Genomic DNA, 20,185 nt, shown 5'->3' on the forward strand with positions numbered 1-20,185 from the left:
GAAGTTAGTAAGTAGCTCAAATAAAACAAACCTGAGAAAATTCTTTTTCACTTAGTTAGTGTAACTGGATTAAAAAAAAGGCTTGGATAAAGTTCTTAAGATTCAAACCCACTCTGAGCTGAAAGTGCCTCTATTTTAGAGGTAGATACATATAGTGTCATATTCTCTCTCTCTCTCTCCTCTCATGATAGTTTAGCAGTCTTGAAGACCCTTCTGGTTCTTCATTCTGTAAGCCACCCACTTGACTCTGAACCCTCTTGCTGTGCTGAAATCCCTAAAAGTCGAGATCTCCAGACTTGTTCCTCATCAGGACTAGTAATAGAGTTATGCGGATAACACCCCCTTGTTCTTGATGCACACATGGGTATGTACACGAGTACTTTGCGGCTTCTTAAAATTTGTGTTGCTCTCACATGGCCCACATACGCGTGTATGGGGCCATTTTTGCGCGAGCAACACTCTTAGAATTTACCTGTAATAGGGTAGCCTCAGGAACAGCATCAAGAAATATTTCTTCATGGAAGGGGTGGTGGATGCATGGAATGCTTTCCCAGAAAAGATAGTCAAAACAAGAATGGTCATCATGGAATTCAGAAGGGCGTGGGAGAAACACAGAGTGTACCATCCCTCACCTCTGTTCTGAAGTGCCTTTTCAGATTCATGGATTCTTGTTGCTATGGTGAGGTTTGCTCAACCTATCAGGAAGGCCCTGTAGGTCCTCACTGACAGCTGGCGGACCAAGGCTGGGAAGAGACTAGTTGGAAGCTTCACCTATATCAGCCTCTTTCCCCTTAGGTTGAGCCCTCGGATTCCGGGGACCAACAGGTCTTAGGCAAGAGTCTTCTATTTATTGGTGAGAGCACAGATGCATGGCCAAGCTAGGATCTGATGCAGGTGGCAGACAAGAGTAGACCAAATCCAGATCAGGGTCAGTGGCAGGCGGCAGATGAGAGTGGACCAAATTCAGGCTAGGGTCAGTGGCAGGCAGCAGGCACGAACGGTTAGAGTTCAAGCATGGGTCAAATCCAGTAGCAGTCTGAGGGAAGGCATAGGAGAAATAGAGAAGGACTGAGACAGCAGGATGGAAGAGGGTGACTGGAAGAGACCGGGCAGAAGCGAGGAGGCAGGCTAGGCTGGAGCGAGGAGGCAGGCTGGACTGGAGAAGCAAGGCAGGCTGAATTGGAGAGAGTCAGAACAGGAAGGCAGGAACGAAGCAGCAACTCACACTACACGGGGACTGTAGGCGGCCCGTTGCTGAGACAGAGTGGGGGAATAGGAAGAACCTTTTTATAGGGCAGCCAGAATGATGTCCTGCTGCAGATCCTTTAAGAAGGGCCAGGTTCAGCTGAACAGCGGTGATAGTGTCTTGCTGCCAGAAAATGGGGTCAACAGGTCGGCGGCATCCTGCCATGAAGACAAGGCTTGGCCTACCCGTGAGCCACGAAAACATTACACACCTCCAGCATCATGCTGCATCCAAGGAATATGGCTGAATTTCCTACAGCTCTTCAGCCCTTTAATGGGTCCTACTGGCAGGACTTCCTGTGACACGCTCAGATGACATCACATCCTGCCTCGTATAAAGTGCGACTTAGAACTACTACCCAGTACCCCGTGCCTTCGCAATAGGTCTGCTTTCTTAGCAATGCTACTTGCCCAGCATTTTCTTGTCTGTTCTCGGTGTTCCTGCTTCCTGCCTTGTTCCTGGCGTGGTGTCCACCTTGTGAGTCCTGTGGTTCCCTGTTCCATTCTCTGACGTCCTTGTCTGCCCTGGTGCTTGTTGCTGCGTTTCTTGTCTCGCCCTTGGACAAGACTCTGACCTCACTCAGCTCAGCCAGCTGTCTAGCCTCTGTCACTACCTTCGGATCATGCCAGAAAAGTCCTGCCAGCGGCCAAAACCTGAGGGCTCAACTCAAGGGGGGAGGTGGTTGACTAGGCAGAAGACCTACTCCTGCGGGGTGTCAGTTGCCGCCAGTTAAGGCCTATCTTATGCTCGCACAAGATAGGCAGTGCAGACTTAACAGTGACAGAAAGGCTCACTACCCCCGGCGTGACACAGAGGATCTCTGCTTGCTAAAGGGTGGAAGTGAAGAAAAGGAGTAACCTATGATAACTGGGGTACCATACATGGAGTGGCAGTTACTACCCAAAAAAATCTTACTGGGCAGATTGGATGGACCACTTGGATCTTTTTCTGCTGACATTTACTATGTATCTACTGTGAAGTGAAAATAAGAGTCTGGCACCTCATACTAAGGTACAAAGTGCAGTAAGCAGAATTTGAATATACATTGTGGAGACATTTGTAAAGGTGTTTATTATAGAAAATCTGCGACTACCTGTCTACCTCCTAACACTTCTCTAAGGTGAACATTTTAAATGAGCCCTACAGGATTCCTGCTTGTTAAAACCTACATTAAGAAAGTAGACCAGATGGCTGCAATCTCACAGGTTTTAAATCCAGATACACACTTTCCACAGGAATGGTTCTGCTTATTGGAGAAAGGGGAATACAGAAAGAGTCGACTTGCTTCCTCCGTGCTGCTCAGGAAACCTCTACACCTCCTCCACCTATTCAGCCCAAGACAGGAGCATGGCTTAATCTGTGGGGGGACGCAGTTCCTCCACTTCTTTTCAGAGTTAATGGACAGAGTACCAGGAATGTTCTGTTCTGGCCTCTCCCCTCTGGGCAGCCTGCAGGGAAGTGGGGGAGGAGGGGTGAGCAGGCAGAGCAGAGAACAGTCACTCTGCCCCTGTTGTTCTGTTTCCTTCACCGCCGCCACCTCCTCATCTTCGTGGAACAGGAGGGCAGAGTGTGATCCTGCAGCAGACACCGCAGCAGTGCCAGGTGTCAAGGCTTCAACCCTGGTTACTGCGCTACCGCTCACAAGTTTCCGACTTGCGCTAATTCAACTCCTTTTTGTGTCTTTCACGTAAGGCTTCATCTCTGGTGGAATGACCTAGAACGGTGTGACCCGAGGATGTGGAGTAGGGCCAAGGTAGTCAGTTCTGGTGGGTAAAGGGCAGCTGTAGGTTGAACACTGGTGGGGGGCTGGGGATGGAGGATCAATGGGGCGAGGAGGTGGGAAGTGTTTGGAAGATAATTCTTGACCCCACCCCCTCACACAGGTCACAGGTCACACCTGGCCATGACCCTGCTCTTCAACCCCCCCCCCCCCCCCCGCACCACATTTCCACTTCCTATTTGTCTAAAAATTAAGCCCTAGGCAAGGAGTTACTAGCCTGTCTGAACTAGGTTTGTTGATTTGTTTACTGCTTTTAACCAAAGTGCTTTTGGAGACAGACAAGGGAACAGAATTGCTTCCCGGCTTCTTTTGGGTTAAAGTCTGAGCCCTGAGCTGAGGCTGGGCCATTCTTAGACTTTTGGGCAAGACTGAGAACTTGTACAAGAAAGGGAGTGGGGTTAACACCCTGCCACCCCACCCCTCTGAGGAAATATAAGTGGTAGGGCCATAGCCAAAATAGGATTAGAAGCCCTACTGAAAATCAAAGGAACAGGCCAAACCACCAGCACCATCTCTTGGTTTAATACCAGAAACCTCCTAAAGAACTTTACCTTCTTAACACCAGATTTCCCTTTCTGTTTAACCAGGACTGTTTCGAAAAATAAAGACTAAGGGGCTGATATTCAGCTGCCATCCTGTAGCACAAGTTATCCAGATAAACTTTTATCTGGCTAATTTTTATACTTAGATATCTTATATTTCTTATTGTCCATGCCAGACCATGTCAGACAAGAGAGTTAAGTCCTCCCTGCCAGCAGATGGAGACAGAGAACAAAAAAGCTGAAAGCTGACTTCAGTTTCCCTGTAGTGGTCTGGTGCTGCCTTCAGCTCTTCAGTATTTCTCTGTCTTCAGCAGGTGTTGCAGATGTGTGGACTGGTGCTGCAATTATGAGTATGCTACTCCTGGGATGGCTTTAGGCCCAGGTTCCCGATGGAGTGTAGGCAGAGTCTTGGGTTTTGGTTTTGGGTTTTGGTCCTGGTGGAACTCATTCTCTCTTTCCCCTTGGGAGCCGACTATTTGGGGTCTGAGTTTCCACACCAATGAGTCAAGCACCCGGTAGTCCTGGGTGACTGTTCTCTTTGTTGGTCTTGCAGCAGGAACTATTGACAGCATTCTGTCCCTTTACTCTGGGAGTGCAACAGGGAGGCAGTAAAATGTATTTAAAAAAAAAAAAAAAAGGTGGCAGCACAGCCTTTTTCCTGGACTGTCTCCCAGTCTCTTACGGTGCTGTGCTGGATTTGAACTGGGTCAGGGGTCAGAGGTGATCCCTCTTCCTTCCTTTGCTTGCTTCCTGTATGGCTGTAAAAAAGAGGGAGACACAGTGCCGTAGGTAAGTCACGGTGGCTCAACTGGCGCATTCTGCCTGGCTTGTGAGTAGGCATGCATCTGGCAGGAGGGTTGTGAACCGTGGCAGGTCAGCACCCAGCTAACAGCAAAACTGGCAGGGTTCCCCAGATCAACCCCCGGCCCATATGCTAGAAGGCAGTACTGTGGTGCATATAAAAGAGGGCCTTATCAGCACTCCCATTTGGGTCGGATCAGCAGACGTTTTATTGCTAATTTTGTGCCAAAAATAAACAATAAATTAAGCATGCCAGGCTCTTTACCCCCCTCATCCCTCTGTCAGTTGAACAGAGAAGTTCCGTGAGAACTCTCATTTTCCCTCAGGCGCAGCAGAGCCTGTGCAGCTCCAGTTCTCTACTTAGTTATTATTTCAGCGGGCCACCTCACATGCATGTTGGAGCTCCTCTCTCTTGCACTCTCTGGTGGCTAAACATTGGAAGGAACAGCTTGCAGAGACTGCTGTCTTCCCTCTACACAAATGAAGTGTTCCAGAGGGTCTTTCAAGGCTAAATTAGTCCTGTGAGGCTGTAGCTTGTTAAAAAAAAAAAAAAAAAATTCCCAGGGTAGTCCTGCTTAGGCAGTGCCTTTGATTTTCTCCTCAAGCCCTTCCTAGCCCTCATCTGTGTCCCGAGTTAGAAGGACTTTAGATGAACTTTGGCAACATTTGGGGTGCTAGAGCACGCCACTGGCTGGGACAGTCCAAGTGATGCTAGGAGCTCCTTCGGTCATATCCCCTATGTGGCCTGGCCCAGGCAAGTTCAAGATGGGGCCACAGTGATTGCAACCTGGCTTCTCAGGAGCTTCCCCATAAGGGAAGCTGCAATCTTGACCTTTTTCTACAGTTTTATTCTCTCTAAGAAATTAACTATCCTTTGGAGTAGTCCTGGACTTTTAGGAATCAAAGTTCAGAGTCTAGTTAAGGGGGCTTACCAGTTCTGGTTGGGGCCATTTCAGAGGCTACAAGAAATCTGTGTAAGCAGCTCTCTCCTTTCCTCAGGGAAGGTGTTCCAGATCAATGGCTTCAGCTGCTTTGTACTTGGTGTATTCCCTCATAGTGAGTCTTGGAGTCTTCTGCTCTGAGTGGTCTGCCACCACTCAGAGGGACTTCCTTGTTGCCCTCAGTGTAGGCTTTGGGAGTGATGGTATTAGGCTGGTTCGATCAGCCACATGTTTTGGGGCCCTGTCTCCCTTGAAAAGAGGTTAGGGGCATAGTACTATTTATTTTAGGTCTCCCAGAAAGGGCTTTGAGTTCTCCTTTTCTTCGGGGCCCCATTCAAAATGGCAGACCTCTTCTTAGGCGGTACCCCACATGGATACACAGGGGCATACCCCCCTGTCTTCTCCAGGCATTACTACCAGATATTTTTCACATGCATTATCCTGGATCCATTGCTGTCCCCTTGTGCTAGCCATGACCCCAGGAACCTGCTGGTCAAGGGGTAGTCAAGGCCTCCTTATGCAGGGAAGGATTCTGGTTCCCCCTTTAGTCAAACATCTGACTATTCAGGCCAGATCAGAGCAGGAAAGACATTTGGCTGCAGCCAAGGTTATGCAGATCTGGAACTCCTAAGATGACTGATGATTATCCTGAACAGCAATCAGTCCTTCCCAGTCTCTGGCATAGAGGGAAGCCCTCTCGTATCCGAAAAAGAAAGTAGTCTTATGGCTTTGCAAAAGAAGAAAGGCCTTACTCCTGGTGCCCAGATCTCCCATTTCCATGTCCATCCTGAGCATGGCCTGTTCTGCAGGTTCTAGGCTCTAGGGCAAAAGACCTGAAGGTTGTACCTTGGATGCAGACTTGCATGCATTGCACTCTTTTCATGGTGATATCTAGTAGTCCAGTGTTACAAGGCTATTTTCCCTCTCTCGGATGTTATGATCCTGCTCACGGAGCCCATCCCGCGAACAGGCTCTCACTCCTCCCTGAGCTGCACAGTAGCCCAAGGGCTCACATCTCTCTGAGCAAGCGACTGCACCGCCGCGTTTGCAACATCGAGAGATTAGAAGAAACCTGAGCAGATGGCTTATCATAGTTGTTTTCTGCAGGGAATGGATTTGCAGTCTCCTTCTTGATTATTTCGCACTGTAGACATGAGCTTTATAGGTTAAGGTTAGGAGGGAAATTATCATCCAAAGCAGCTGAAGTGGGGTAGGAGTCCTAGTGGAGAACCAATGGGTCCAAGTCTAGGGGGAAGGCAAGAGCTGCCTAGAATTCCAGAAATCCTGGCCTCTAGCTCAGGAGAAGGCTGCCTGGGTGGTGGCAGTCAATGAATGTAATGCCATTAGCTGAAAAAGCTGAGGGAATCTAACAGACATCGGGCATCCTGTTAAGTGAATCAGATTTGGTCTGATTTGGTGTTCCCCTACAGTATTAGCAGTAGCTCACATGGCCAATACCATCATGATGCAGACAAATGTTTTGAGCTGACACTCTTGAGGCTGGCAGAAGTGGCTTTTGCCATATTAGTGGTCAGGTGGAGCACCAATGCAAGTGGATTTCAAAGCAGCCCAGCAATGACCACGTTCTTCAGCCAAAAAAGGAAAACAGGAGCCCAGGGATTTGGATATCCTTGTAGAGCCATGACCAGCATCCAATCTTCTGCTTGTATTCCTGCCAGGAGCCTGGACATTCTCTAGACTGAGCTTTGAAAATACAACCATGAGTGACTTTCTGCCTTTCCCCCAACAGAGGATTCTTCTAGGTTGTAAAAGAGAATGGAAGAGATCTGCTAGGGTTTATAACCTTGACTGTTGAGAGAACCAGGCTAAATAGTAAGGATAATTAATGTCAGGGGTTACAGCCTTCAGTGGCATGAAAGCAGATCTGAATTAGAATTTGGAGCCTCTATGATGAGTTCAGTTTAGAGAGGAGACAATGAGATTGATAAATGTAGGTGATTATTTTCAACCAAATTTAGGATCTTCAGTTTACATAAATTTAGGTGTCTGAATTCATTTGCTTAGATTTAGAGATCTAAATTAGGTACCTAGTTCTGAAAATCAGTGTTAAACTCCGTCCCTGTAACCACACACTTTTTAGAACCTTAAATTTAGGAGCCATAGTGAAACCAGAAGCCAAAATTTAGGCACTTACTCCTAGTAAATTAGCAAAAGGGTCAATTTAGGAGCTTATCTCCAAACGTTAGGAACTTAAACCCTTTGAAAATTGGCCTCAGTATTTCCCTTTGAGGGATCCATTCTTTCAATCTTGTTCTTCCGCCAGAGGAAATTGGAATGAAGACATAATTTGCATATCTCACAGAGGGCAGAAACCGGTTCTGACTTGCTGTAAGGGACACAGTCATGGAAGCTCTTTCGCTACTCTCTGGGATTGGATACTTTCTTCTAGTGAGTCAAGAACTCAAGTCTTCCACTGTGAAAGGTCTACTTAACTTGGAACCTGAATTTAATTTTCAAGGGATCTGGCCTCCCTTCCGCTCAAACCTTATAGGGTGTCTCTTTGAGTTTTGTTGAAGTCTCTTCTTGGTGGCCTTTGATCATTTTAAAGGAAAGGGTATCTCTGAGCACAATATACTATCTTAAGGATAGAGTTCTATTTCTGACAGAATCAGGCTTTTCTCACTTATGATGGTGAGAAAATCAGGCAATGTAAGCCAGGACAAGGACACCCATTCTCAAGTCCATTGTAGGTCACCTTTGAGATGTTTGTAGGTGACCAAGTTTTCTTTGCTTAGGTATTTTATGTGACCTATTAAAGCACAGTGATTTCTAAGGCTTTGATTTCAGGAGGAATCAAGTAGATGAGCATGTCAGTCTGCTCCAGCAATAGTCGGAAGGTCCCAGAGGGTTGTCAAGTCCACTCGACAAGGGTGCAGGACTCCTTGTAGGCAAAATCAGAACCTGTCTTTCCAGGCAGTGCTCTTGCCTCCATTGCATCTGTGCTGTAAGGACCTCATTGTGGATGTTCAGACTGGGAAAGGCTACACTTGGACACAGGAGTCTTGAAAGGCATTATGACTTCCTCCTGCCTGGTCTGGATGGAGCTTTAGTACATCTCAATTGTCTGGACTGGTCTGGCATGGACAATAAGGAAGGTGAAATTTAAAATTAGCTGTAAATATTCTTTTATTGAGTCCTGCCAGACCAGTTTAGGACCCACCCAGGGAAGCCACAACGATCAAGGGCTTTCAGTATAACAAGTTCAGGAAGCTAGCAGCAAGTACACTGTCGCCCACTCTGAAGTTAGTTGGCCTAATCATGACTTTAGTGTAGGGATTAAATATTTCCTGAGTTAATAACCATGGAGTGAAGTTTCTTGACTGTATCAGGTTTTGGTTGTGGTGGTGATTTTGAAACCAAAACAAATAATTGCCTTCAGTTGACTTAGCTTTGACATAGGATACTGAAGACCTGGAGGCAGCACCAGACCTTTAAAGGGGGAATGAAAACAGCTTTAAGCTTTTTTTTCTTTGTCTCCATCTGCTGGCGGGGGATATAACCCACTTGTCTGGACTGATCTGTTAGGACTAAAGGAAAGGAAATTAACAGGTAAGTTTATCTGGCTAACTTTAGGACAGCCGAATAGCAGTCCTATACTTATCTGGGTAACTAAGCTGGATAATGCTGAACTGGCTAAGTGGAAACTGCTGACTACAACCAGATATTCAAAGTGCCCTTAGCCCCTCTCTAAGTCTGACTAAGTGGTGCTGAATATTGGGCCCTAAGAATTCTCCTGCATGGTGACTGCCTGCGGACAAACAGTAGTAGTTGGGTTAATGCCTGTCCATTGTCTCAATAGTGGGACTTTATTTAAGGTAAGGATCTATCAAATCTTTGTTGTGATAACAGTAGGAAGTTTCCTTTGTTGTGATAACAGTTGTTCCTTTCAAAAAATATCACCATCAAGGAAGACTCATGTCTGTGTGTGAACACATATAAAGGAAGGAGGAAGAGAACACAGACATCCCAAGAAAGAGATACAGGATAGGGAAAAATAGGGAGTTCTATTTACTTAGATATGGAAATAAAAAGTGCATTTCATGTGATGAGCTGAATAATAGGGACTTATCTGATTAAGTGGCAGCAGCTGAATATATGATCCTATTCTACAGCCACCACTTAGCCAGATAGGTATTTATCCAGCTGAGTAGTTTGCCAGATAGGTGGTGGGCAGGATGTAGGCCTAAGGGGAAGGACTTATTTGTCTGGCTAACTTACAGGCCGATTCAATAAACTCCGCGGGAGAGTCGGCGCTCCATGGTGAGCGCCCGCTCTCCTGACGTGCGCCCAGGCACCTCTCCTGGGCACTTGATTATTTAAATTGGGGCCCGCGCTAATAAGAAGGCGCTAGCGTATCCCTAGTGCCTCATTAGCGGAAGCGGCGGCTGTCAGCGAGTCTGACAACCGACGCTTAATTTTACCGGCGTCAGTTGTCAAACCCGCTGACAGCCACGGGTTCGGAAAACGGACGCCAGCAAAATTGAGTGTCTGTTTTCCAACCCGCGGGCCGGCAGACAGCTTTTTTTTTTGGGACCTCCGACTTAATATCGCCATGATATTAAGTTGGAGGGTGTACAGAAAAGCAGTTTTTTCTGCTTTTCTGTACACCTTTCCTGGTATTGTCTTTGGGCAGGCGTTAATTTCTGAGAGTAAAATGTGCGCCTTGACCGCACATTTTACTTTCAGTATCCCGCGGGTATAACTAATAGACTCATCAACATGCGTTTGCATGTGATGAGCGCTATTAGTTTTGGGGGGGAGTTGGACACGCGTTTTCCACGCGCTATTACCCCTTACAGTATAAGGGGTAATAGCGTGTAAAACGCGCGGTCAAACAGGGGCTAAAAAGTGCGCTCGGCCGAGTGCACCGTTCTGTATCTGCCTGTTAGCCAGATAACTGCCAATAACCAGACTTATCCTGTTAAGTTAACCGGATAAGCAGGTCTGAAGTTGGCCAGATTTATTTGTTTATTTCTTTATTGGCATTTATATGTCGCCTATACCAGAGGTTTAGGAGGCTAACAATACAACACACATAATAATTAAAACAAAGCAAAACATACAATCAAAAGACAAGCAATACAGAACATCCTTAAAGAAAGGAAAAGCTTCCTCAAAAAGATGGATATTTACAGAAAAGCCTCAAAGCCACCTTGAAACTTTTAGTGCAAGATAAGACTTATCCAGCTAACCAGCAACTTATTCAGGTATATTCAGTGGCATAGCCGTGCCGCTGCATAACCTGTGTGAGTTAGCTGCTAAGTCTTATCCGACTAACTCACTTATGTGACCTGGAATCAGAATAATGCCATGAATGACATTTCTTCCCTCCTGCCGCTTTACCTTAATGAAGACGGTCGCTGTCACTCAGAGGTAGAAATAGGCATTTTGTATGCTCTGATTTTCTGCGATTGGGGGGGGGGGGGGGGGGTAATATACCAAGGTATTTCTGTGAATAAAGCAGGGCTTTACCCAGAGAAGTGGCCCTGTTATAATATTGCCTGCCCATTGTGGGGCCGATGCAATAAAGTCAGCACCCGCTCTCTTAACGCGCCCCCAAGGGGGGGGGCCATGCAATATTTAAATGAAGGGGTCACATTAGCAAGGAGGCACCAAAGATCCCTCCACGCATTCTCAAGAACTGCAGGTGAGGAAGGCAAGCAGATCTTCCACTGCTTAACCCTTAGGAGGCACCGTGCGCCGATCGCTGCAAGCTGCCGGTTCTTGTCCTACGAATGCACCACATTCCTCATTAAAGTCTCCCATTGGCTTGTGCATGGCACATGGGGCTTGATGCCTTCAGTCTCCTGTAACCCTGTTTCCTCTTTCTTCCCTTCCAGAGCTATCACCCTGGATAACACCCTGGTCATCCTGTCTTCGGTGGCTCCTGACACAGGACGGTACTATGTCCAGGCCGTCAACGACAAAAATGGAGACAACAAGACCAGCCAGCCCATAACTCTCACCGTGGAAAGTGAGTGATGACAGGGGAGGAGTGAGGGCAGGGGCATTAAACCTTTCTCCCTGAGGAACCATTTGTGTGGCAGAAAGAGGCAAGGGAACTTTAATGTTCTTCTAAAAACAATATTGATCAAGGGGAAACACAGACGTAGCAAGTTGATTTCCTATTGGTTCAGCTGTGGGACTCACTTCTTTAGCAGAGCACTGCAGGGGGGGGGAGGGTGAAGGACCTTCACATAGAGCTCTAGTATTGGGGAGTGCTGCAAGGAGTGTGCGACCCTCACAGCTGTAGGACAGGGCTTCACTATAAAATAGAACTAAGGTATAAGATAGTGCTACAGTTTGTAATACATAAGGAAGCTGTGACGCAGGACCCTTCCCCCCCAACCCCATCCTAAAAGAAAAAAAAATCTGCTGGTTGGTTCCTGCCTTTATAGAGATTGTCCCACATTTACACTACAAAGTGGCTTATTTTTTCCCCTTCTCCTCTAATAGATGAATTCAATGCCTCCCACTTTAATGGGATGTGACCACCGAGGTGTCCCTTTTTCCTCACAATGTGACACAAAATGCCTTTCAGAGTAGCTTTTGTTTGAGAGCTGAGCACCCTACTGATCCTGGAAAAACTGAATTGCATTAGCAGGGCCCCGGTGATGGCCAGGCAGAGAGAAACACAGCTGTTAATTTTAACTGCACATCTGCAGTCTTGTCTGTCCACAGAACCGCTACCATCAATCAAAGGATATTAAGGAGAAGCCATATATTAACAGCAGGAGAGCTTTTACCCCCTGGTGGTAAAAGCTCTCCTGTTTAGTTTTTACTTAAGGGCTGTGTGTTCCAGAGGGGAGAAGGAGGAAGTGGCCCTTCTCTGTATTCTGTCTTGTTTTGGCTCTGGCTGCTGCCGCCTGGGCCACTCAGCTCCTGTCTCAGGTCGTCGGCACGACCTTGCCTGCTGTAGGACATCCCCGACCAGAGTGCGCCGCTGTCGGGATGCCATAACCGCCCTGTGCATACAGAGTCGGTGTCTGGCACTAACTCCGTCGCACGAAAGTCCAGGTTTTTCCAGCCCTGTTGTCCCCCTCACCCCAGCGCAGAGCAAATACTGGGGGGGGGGGGGGGGGGAATAAAGTTCTCCCATCTTTGATAGGGGTGCCCGACCCCAGCTGCTCAGGGGGCGGGTATCTGTGCTTCCGGTGAGTGCCAGCTCTGCAGGTTCCCCACTAATTTCCATCCCCCACAAGGGACAGCGAATCCCCAGAGTGCCCATGCCCTACGCTTCTCTTTCGCCTCCTGATCCTCTTGACTGTGCAATTCTGGATCTTTTTAGGCTTTAGATAGCAAAAAAAAAATCCTTTTCTCTCCTTTAGGCTTCAGAAATGTGCAGTGAAATCTGTCACAGAAGCACAAATGCAAAACATAGTAACCAGATGGAAAATGGATTTTAAATAGAAAGAGGAGGCTTCAAAAAAAAAAAAAAAAAAAAACTGGGAAAAGGGTTGCATACCTTTCTCTTTTACAGTCCCAGTTTGTGCTGTGAGATCACGCATTGACAGGTGGCACTGAAAGATGCCTCGCTGTGTTGGTGAAAATCTGTTTGTATTTCTCCGCTCCTGCACGGGTCTCATTAGTGGGCAGACCATGGGCAGCCTACTGGGTGAGGCAGAGCCAGCCGGCTATGTATAGAGCTCCCAACAGGGAAATAATGAGCTGTTTTAGAGAAGGTAGGAAGTGCTGTGTGAGCTGGGCCCACCGAAATAACGAGAGCTGCGCTTCGCAGGGTGGCTGTGCAGAGGCGTGATGCTGAGACAGACCCTGCAATTTGTGTTTGGAAAGTTGGGGAGTCCAGGCGGAGGCTGGCAACGTGGAAGCTCCATTGCCGTGGTGGGGTCCAGCCCGCCTTGTGTGCGGCAGGAGAGTGGGAGGATGCGGTGATGAGCTCCTCGCCTTGCAGTGGCTGCAGTGCGAGGGCCATTCTCCCAAACGCCGCTTGGGTTGTAATCACACGGCGAGGGCAGCATCAGCAGCCAATCTCTAAACAGCGCCTGCCCTGCATCGTGTCTCTGACACCACTGAGTATGGAGCTGCACCCATCTTCTCAGAAGCACCAAACAGAAATGTGTTCCCTGCAGTGGCAGAAACCTGCCCTTGAACTGCTGCAAGACAGCTACCTTCCCTTTTCCTTCTAAATGTGCCAGCATAATTTGTAGTGGGATTTGGATTTAATTACCTGCCTTTCTGAACTTATGCTCAAGGGGGCCGATGCAATACAGTGCGCTCAGCTGAGCGCACTGTATAACCCGCAGTCGGACGCGGGATAAATAGGCGCTAATCCACCCCCTAATGCAATAGGGGGATTAGCGCCTATTTAACGCGTGTCTGACGCGGAGTGAACAAGATAGCGCTCATCATATGCAAATGCATGTGAATGAGGCTATTATTCATTCACTCCGCATGCAAAAAGATAAATGTGCGTCTCAGACGCAGATTTATCGCTCTGCTCTAAACGCCTGCCTGGAGCAGGAGTTAATAGCTGAGCGCAGGTAAAAGAAGTACAGAAAAGCCGAAAAAACTGCTTTTCTGTACTTCTCTTTTAAAGTGAAAAAAATAAAATAACTTGGCAGACCAACGCCGGTAAACTCGGCCTCTGTTTTCAGAACCGGCCATCTGCCAGTAATGAAAATGGCCGCCGATAAGCTCGGCAGACAAGCAGGTTATGAAAACTCGGCAGACAAGCAGGTTATGAAAACCGAGGCCGAATTTACTGGCGTCGCTTTTCATAACCGGCAGCCGCGGCGAGTCGCACTAGCGCGACCCCCTAATTTACATATTGCATGGCGCCCCCCCTTGCGGGCGCCATGCGTGCATTAAGAAAGCGGGCGCTGAAAAGTCAGCGCCCGCTTTCCGCGAACATTATAGCATCGGCCCCAAGGTAAGGTACAGTTCACGCACAGCTGGAAGCCTCTGCCCCAGAGGGCTTACAGTCTGAGGAGCCTACTTACTAACCGTTTTCTCCCATTTTGAGTCTATATGAAAAATGCTTGGTAAATCAGGCCCTAAATTCGTACCTGAGGCAATGGAGGGAGAAGTGACTTGCCCAAGGTCACAAAACGTGGCAGTGGGAGAAGTGAGATTTGAACTCTGACCTCTAGCCCACCGCTCTAACCACTAGGCCACTCATCTTAGTTTAACATTTACAGCACTAATACAAACTGCACCCAGCCACGAGCAAGGGCCACATTTTAGTTGGTCTGTGGCATGTGCAGCAGGAAGCCATCATCCGTGGGTCTGTCTATTCCAGGCTAAGCGGTACCTTTCAGGAAAATAGTAATCCTGCTGTTTATTTAGCTAATTATTTAATCAATTTCTAAACTGCTTTCCTGACAACAAGCTGTCCAAAACAGTGTACAACACAGTAAAAAAAAAAACTGCAGGCATAATACAGGACTGCCATCGGAGGATGCGCCACGTCTGGCTCATGGTGCTGTAACGACGAGCAGCGAGGGGACCAGTGAGCCCTGGAGAGGTCAGGTACTATAACACCTTTGGCATTGGTCTGTAGAAGGTCTCACAACTTATTAACGTTCTGGTAATTGCATGTAACGCTCACTGTTTTCCCTCAAGTAGCTGGATGGGAGCGCACCCTTCTGGAGAGATGACTTCATTAGCACAAGGTCACCTTCTGCTTAAATGAAGAGATCTCAGCCGGGTTCCTGTAGCAGACGTTCGTCTGACAGAGGATAATGTTTGTCTGGGTTTCAATCTAACGATTCCGGATGAAGGGCGCACCACTGCTTTAGTGTCTGGCCCTGAGTAACTCTCAGGAACTGTAACCAAGCCAGGATCGCCATTACATATCCGATTTCTCCCTCCCTCCCCCACGCCATCCTTACCCTAATTAGAGTCCTTTATAGGAGGATTTGCTTCTTGCATGGGCTAACTGAGCATCCTGGAGCCTTTATCTTATCTGTCACCTTCTCTCCCCCCCTCCCCCATCCAAGAATGGGGAGCAGAGCTCCCTGGTCCAGTTTAAACAGCAATGGAGGAAGGGCCCAGCAGAGCAATCAATCAGTCCTTCGGACTTGCCAGCAGCATGCACACGTTCAAAATGTATCTTCATTCAGACTGGGGGCAGCGAGCTTGGCACGCTCATTCTTTCTGTGGACACTGGGATCATGGTTTTCTTAATACTTTTCCTGGAGCGCATTAGGCAGAGCGCCCTGCGCACTCTCCAGCTTTTCACCCGGCCTTTCCCTGCTATCTTGTTTCCCACACCTGTTCGTTTAGAGAGCTGGGATATTACTTGCTGGCCTACTCTTTTCAGGATTACTTACTTATCTCCCTCTGTCTCTCCCTCTTGCATAATGGCCCTTCCTCACCGGCCAGCCTTTTGGCCCGTGGCCATATTGAATTTCAGTAAATCTGGGCTGTCGCTCCACTTCTGCTGAGTCAGCGACTCGGTATCTTTGAAGTTTGTTTAGGTGTTTTGGGCTGTGCTGCTGGAACCGGACCTGCTTCTGTAACTCCTTACTGCTCCCTTCCCTTCCCCCCCCCCCCCCCCCACACACACACACACATTACCATTTCTGTGGTTGCTGGTGGATTTCATTGCTTTGGGAGGTAAAAGGTCCACATGCTTTATCCAAAATCCAGTGACTTAAGGGCCCCTGCTACGGGGGAGGGGGCAGTACAGTGGGTCCCTGGGGGATCTTGTATTGGAATTCCAGAGAAGGCTCTTCCAGGTATAATTGAGGCATCTCGTTGAGCCAAGCTGTGTAGGCTGTTTCAGGAACAAAAGCAAATTTTCTGTATGGGGGGGGGACTAGCCCTTTTATTCAGCTCGGTGATATTTCTCAGCAGACTGACTGAGCCAAAGCCAGCTCTCCTGTTCAGATATCCCAAGAGAGAATATTCCTCAGAACGAAGTTACTTCTGCCCAGAAGTGGCACTGCGGGCGGTTTCCAGTCCTGTGCAGCAGGGTCACGGAGAGCAGGCGGTTAAGCTACACCCTCATGAAGGCAGACTGGCACCAAGGGGATATTTGCCATTATCTTGTCACTGGAGCTTGGTTATGGATGTGGTTTATGTGGAAAAAGAGGAGAGATTTCATTAACATTACAAGAACGAAGATGCAGTTCTTATGAATGTAGGCACTTTGGTCTTTCTGGGAGTGATCCAGAGCAGATCATTGGCTGGGATGGCGTGCTTTAAATCTTAATTTTTAATATTTTCTTTTAAAGATGGTTTTGTACACACGCTTTTAGCCATGGATTTCTCTTTGTTTTTTCAGTTCCTTGATTTATATGTTTATAGATTTTATGCTTGTAGTGCTGCTAACTTTGTATTTTCATTTAATTCCTGCTACAATGACAAAAGCTGCCAATATTCAAACAAGATAATATTCATTGCCGAAATAACATGAAGCCCACGGACTGAGTTGGCGGCAGAGTCAGATCGGAGGCTCGATAGACGAGCATCACATCTCTAGAATCTGACCACCGCGATGACGGAAATCACTAGCAGCCAGGTCTGTCTGGCAGGCCCGCTGGCACAGTAATGAGTAAAACGCTTTATTTATTGATTTATTTATTGATTTATCGAGTTTTATATACCATCGTTCGGTTTCGCCATCACAATGGTTTACAAAGTTTCGAGGTTTAGCAGAGTTTCCAAAAGGATCTTGTGATTGTTAACATAGATCTTGTCGGTTTTATAAACGTAGTTCGTATGTCAAGCTATACAGGTTTCGGTTATGTGTTATATTACTTTCTTGCATTGGTTCAACATGTTTGCATAGGATCATTAGAAGGGCTTTAGCGGAAACGCCGGCCCTCACAGAGCTGTGTCTGTCTGTGAACTGGGGGACCTTGTATGCTCACCAAGAGGGTAGTGTGGAAGGAAGGAAGGGCAACAAACATGGTCTTGGAGACCATGCTGTGGCCAGCAGCTGGGAGATATCCTTGGCAGGACGGATGGCTCAGCTCAGCTCCTTTTTTTTTGTTGTCCTTGATGATATTTTGTCACTGGTTACATGAGGCAGATTTGCTACCCAGGACGTGGTTAGAGGTCTTTCACTCCGCCGTCTTAGAGAATTTGGAAGGAAGAGGGTATGACTGCAAAGTATTACACTTGGACACCAATGCCCATTGCAGTTGCCAGCTCATTGCAGCTACTGTTGCTTTGTTTAAGTAAGAAGCAACTACTGAAAATATATTTTTGTTATGGTATCTGTTAACATTTATAAATGCCGACCTTTCTAGAACAGGGACTATACACCATATCTGAGTAAGGACAGACTCCGTAGCCACCATAGGACAAATTTCCTAGTTCTTCCCAGGCCCCTCTAGATAAGGCTGACTATGAGAGCTGTAATTCTAATTAAGGGGCTCAGTAGCTGTGTGAGCCTTGCTAGGGAGCAGCCTTAGACAGGTTTGTGCAGAGCGTTTGCCGTATTTGATATTCTGTGCACTTGAGGCATGCATTGTGCCTTGTACACCAGGTCTATGAGAGTTCCCAGTCCCACTGACATTTACCTCCTGCTGAAGGACCAGACTCAGGTTAGCATGCCGTTCCAATTAATCACATCCCAACTGACAAGTCATTAAAGCGCAGAACTGACCAAGAAGCATGGACGCAGAGATGGGCTGGGAACAGGGCCGATTCTAGGCTAACTGGTGCCCTATTCAAAAAAATCTTATCTTGACACCCTCTAACCCCTGAAAAAATACAAGTTACAGTGGCTTTGGCACAGGCACAACATTCCCTCTTGTGGTGACAGTAGCCCCAACATCACTGTCCAGCATCTTCTTCTCTCTCTCCTCCTATTTCTAAGCAGTATCTCTCTCTCTCGCTCTCTCTCTCCCCTACCCACCAGCAGCATCCCCCTTTTTCACCCCCACTCACCCTCTACCCAGCATCCTTCTCTCTCTCTCTCTATGTCCTATTCTCCCATTCCCTCACCAATCTGTTTCTGTTCTTCACTACCAATTACAGCATCCTTGCTATTCTTCTCTCCACCAATCATTGGATCCCCCATCACACCCCCCTTACCTACTGCTGCCTTCCCATTCTGACCCAATCCCCAGTTGCTGAGTTCCTCTGTTAGGATTTGTAGGTATGTGGGCCCTGGGCCAAGGTGAGAGATGGTACCGCGCACAGGGAAGGAGCCCTGTGAGCCTCACCGTCGGGAGGCAAGGTCTCAGCGGACGTCAGACACAGCTATGCAATAGAGTCTTTATTAGAGAGAGAGAGAGAGAGAGAGGCACTGCCCGAGAAGCGGGGAGTGCAGGAGAAAGTCACAGAGACTGTGCGGTGTTGTATACCCAGGGGGAATACCTCAGTAGTGAAGGTACGGCAATGATTCGCAGAGCAGGGTACATCGATGAAGTTCCTCTGTAGAGATGATTCGGTAGTGGCCTGCAGCGCAGGGTACATCGAAGGGGTTCCTCACTTAGCAGTGGTACGGTAGTGGCCCGCAGCGCGGGGTACACTGGTGAGGGTTTCCCACTAGAGATGGTACAGTAGAGGTCCGCAGCACGAGGTACACCGATGAGGTTTCCTACTAGAGATGGTACAGTAGTGGCCCGCAGCGCAGGGTACACCGGAGAGGATTCCACACTAGAGATGGTACAGTAGTGGCCTGCAGCGCAGTGTACACCGGAGAGGATTCCACACTAGAGATGGTACAGTAGTGGCCCGTAGAGTGAAGGTACTCACAATGATGAATGTTCCAGTAGAAGCCTCGGGGAGCGGGGATGGGTAGCAGTCCAAGACAGAAGGCCCTCTGAGGAGCAGATAGCCAGAGATGAGGATAGGGTCCCCGAGGAGCAGGTACTCAGAGCATCTCACGCCGAAGGTGCAGAAACTGGAATGGGAAGTCCGTAGTGAGCGAAGCGGATTCAGCAATGAGGGAACTCGTTGCCAAGTCATCAGTAGGCAGGACCAGCCAGCTTAAGTATCCAGGAGTGATGATGTCATCCGGAGGGGATGCCCCCGAGGTTCCCGCCATGACGTGCATAAGACTGGCCCATGCGCGAGCGTGCGTGCCTAAGTGATTCCGAAGGCAAGATAGCGGTCGGCAGTGTGCACGCCGTCCCGGGGACGCCAGGTAGGTCGGCGGTAGCTGGCGGAAGCCGCCATTCTCCCCAACGGGGTCAATGCAGCAAAGAAAGAAGTGAGCATCAGCTGTCGCAGCCATCTGCGACCGACGGGCGTAACAGTACCCTCCTTCTTAGGGCTCCTTCCCGGGGGTTTTGGCTTTCTTGGGTGAGAAGTATGGAACTGTTTGATCAGCTCCTTGTCAAGGATGTTGACTGCGGGCTCCCAACTATTCTCTTCGGGACCAAATCCTTACCACGAGATGAGATATTCCCAACGCCTTCCGCACTTCCTTACGTCCAAGATGTCTTCAACCTGTTATGTTATATCCTCTTCAGCGGTTAGAGGTTGAGGGTCCGGAGGTTTCTTTGAAAATTCAGACAGGATGAGCGGCTTTAAGAGCGAAATGTGGAAGGCGTTGTGGATTTTAAATGAAGTGGGTAACCGAAGGCTGTAAGTAACTGGACCCAGTCGGTGAAGTACTGCAAAAGGCCAGATGTATCTGGGAGCGAAGCAAGCTGAGGGCAGTTTCAAGCAGATGAAGCGGGTGCTGAGCCACACTTTGTCTCTGGGGTTCAACCGAGGAGTTGCCCGATGATGGGCATCATAGAACTTCTTTGCTTTTTGACCAGCTTGCCGTAGAAGTTGTTTGGTGTGTTCCCAGAGTTGGTGTAACTCTTGTGCAGAAGCCTGTGCCACCAGAGACGACACAGACAGGGGTACTGGAAGAGGAGGAAGAGTCGGCGTCCATATATAATTTGGAAGGGCGAAGATCCAGTAGAAGCAGACTGAGGGAGTT

The 20,185-nt window shown here is 48.1% G+C and overlaps 1 protein-coding gene across 4 annotated transcripts in view; it reads left to right on the plus strand.

Annotated features, from left to right (window-relative positions):
• SDK2 (sidekick cell adhesion molecule 2) overlaps positions 1–20,185 on the plus strand; it is a 577,803-nt gene that overhangs the window by 413,653 nt on the left and 143,965 nt on the right. For all 4 annotated transcript variants that reach the window (XM_029599248.1, XM_029599249.1, XM_029599250.1 and 1 more), the window contains exon 5: positions 11,172–11,305. In XM_029599248.1, coding sequence (XP_029455108.1) covers positions 11,172–11,305 — 134 coding nt within the window. The remainder of the gene's footprint in view (positions 1–11,171; positions 11,306–20,185) is intronic.

The sequence above is a fragment of the Rhinatrema bivittatum genome, chromosome 4 (assembly GCF_901001135.1).
Source record: "Rhinatrema bivittatum chromosome 4, aRhiBiv1.1, whole genome shotgun sequence".
NCBI classification, from domain to species: Eukaryota; Metazoa; Chordata; class Amphibia; order Gymnophiona; family Rhinatrematidae; genus Rhinatrema; species Rhinatrema bivittatum.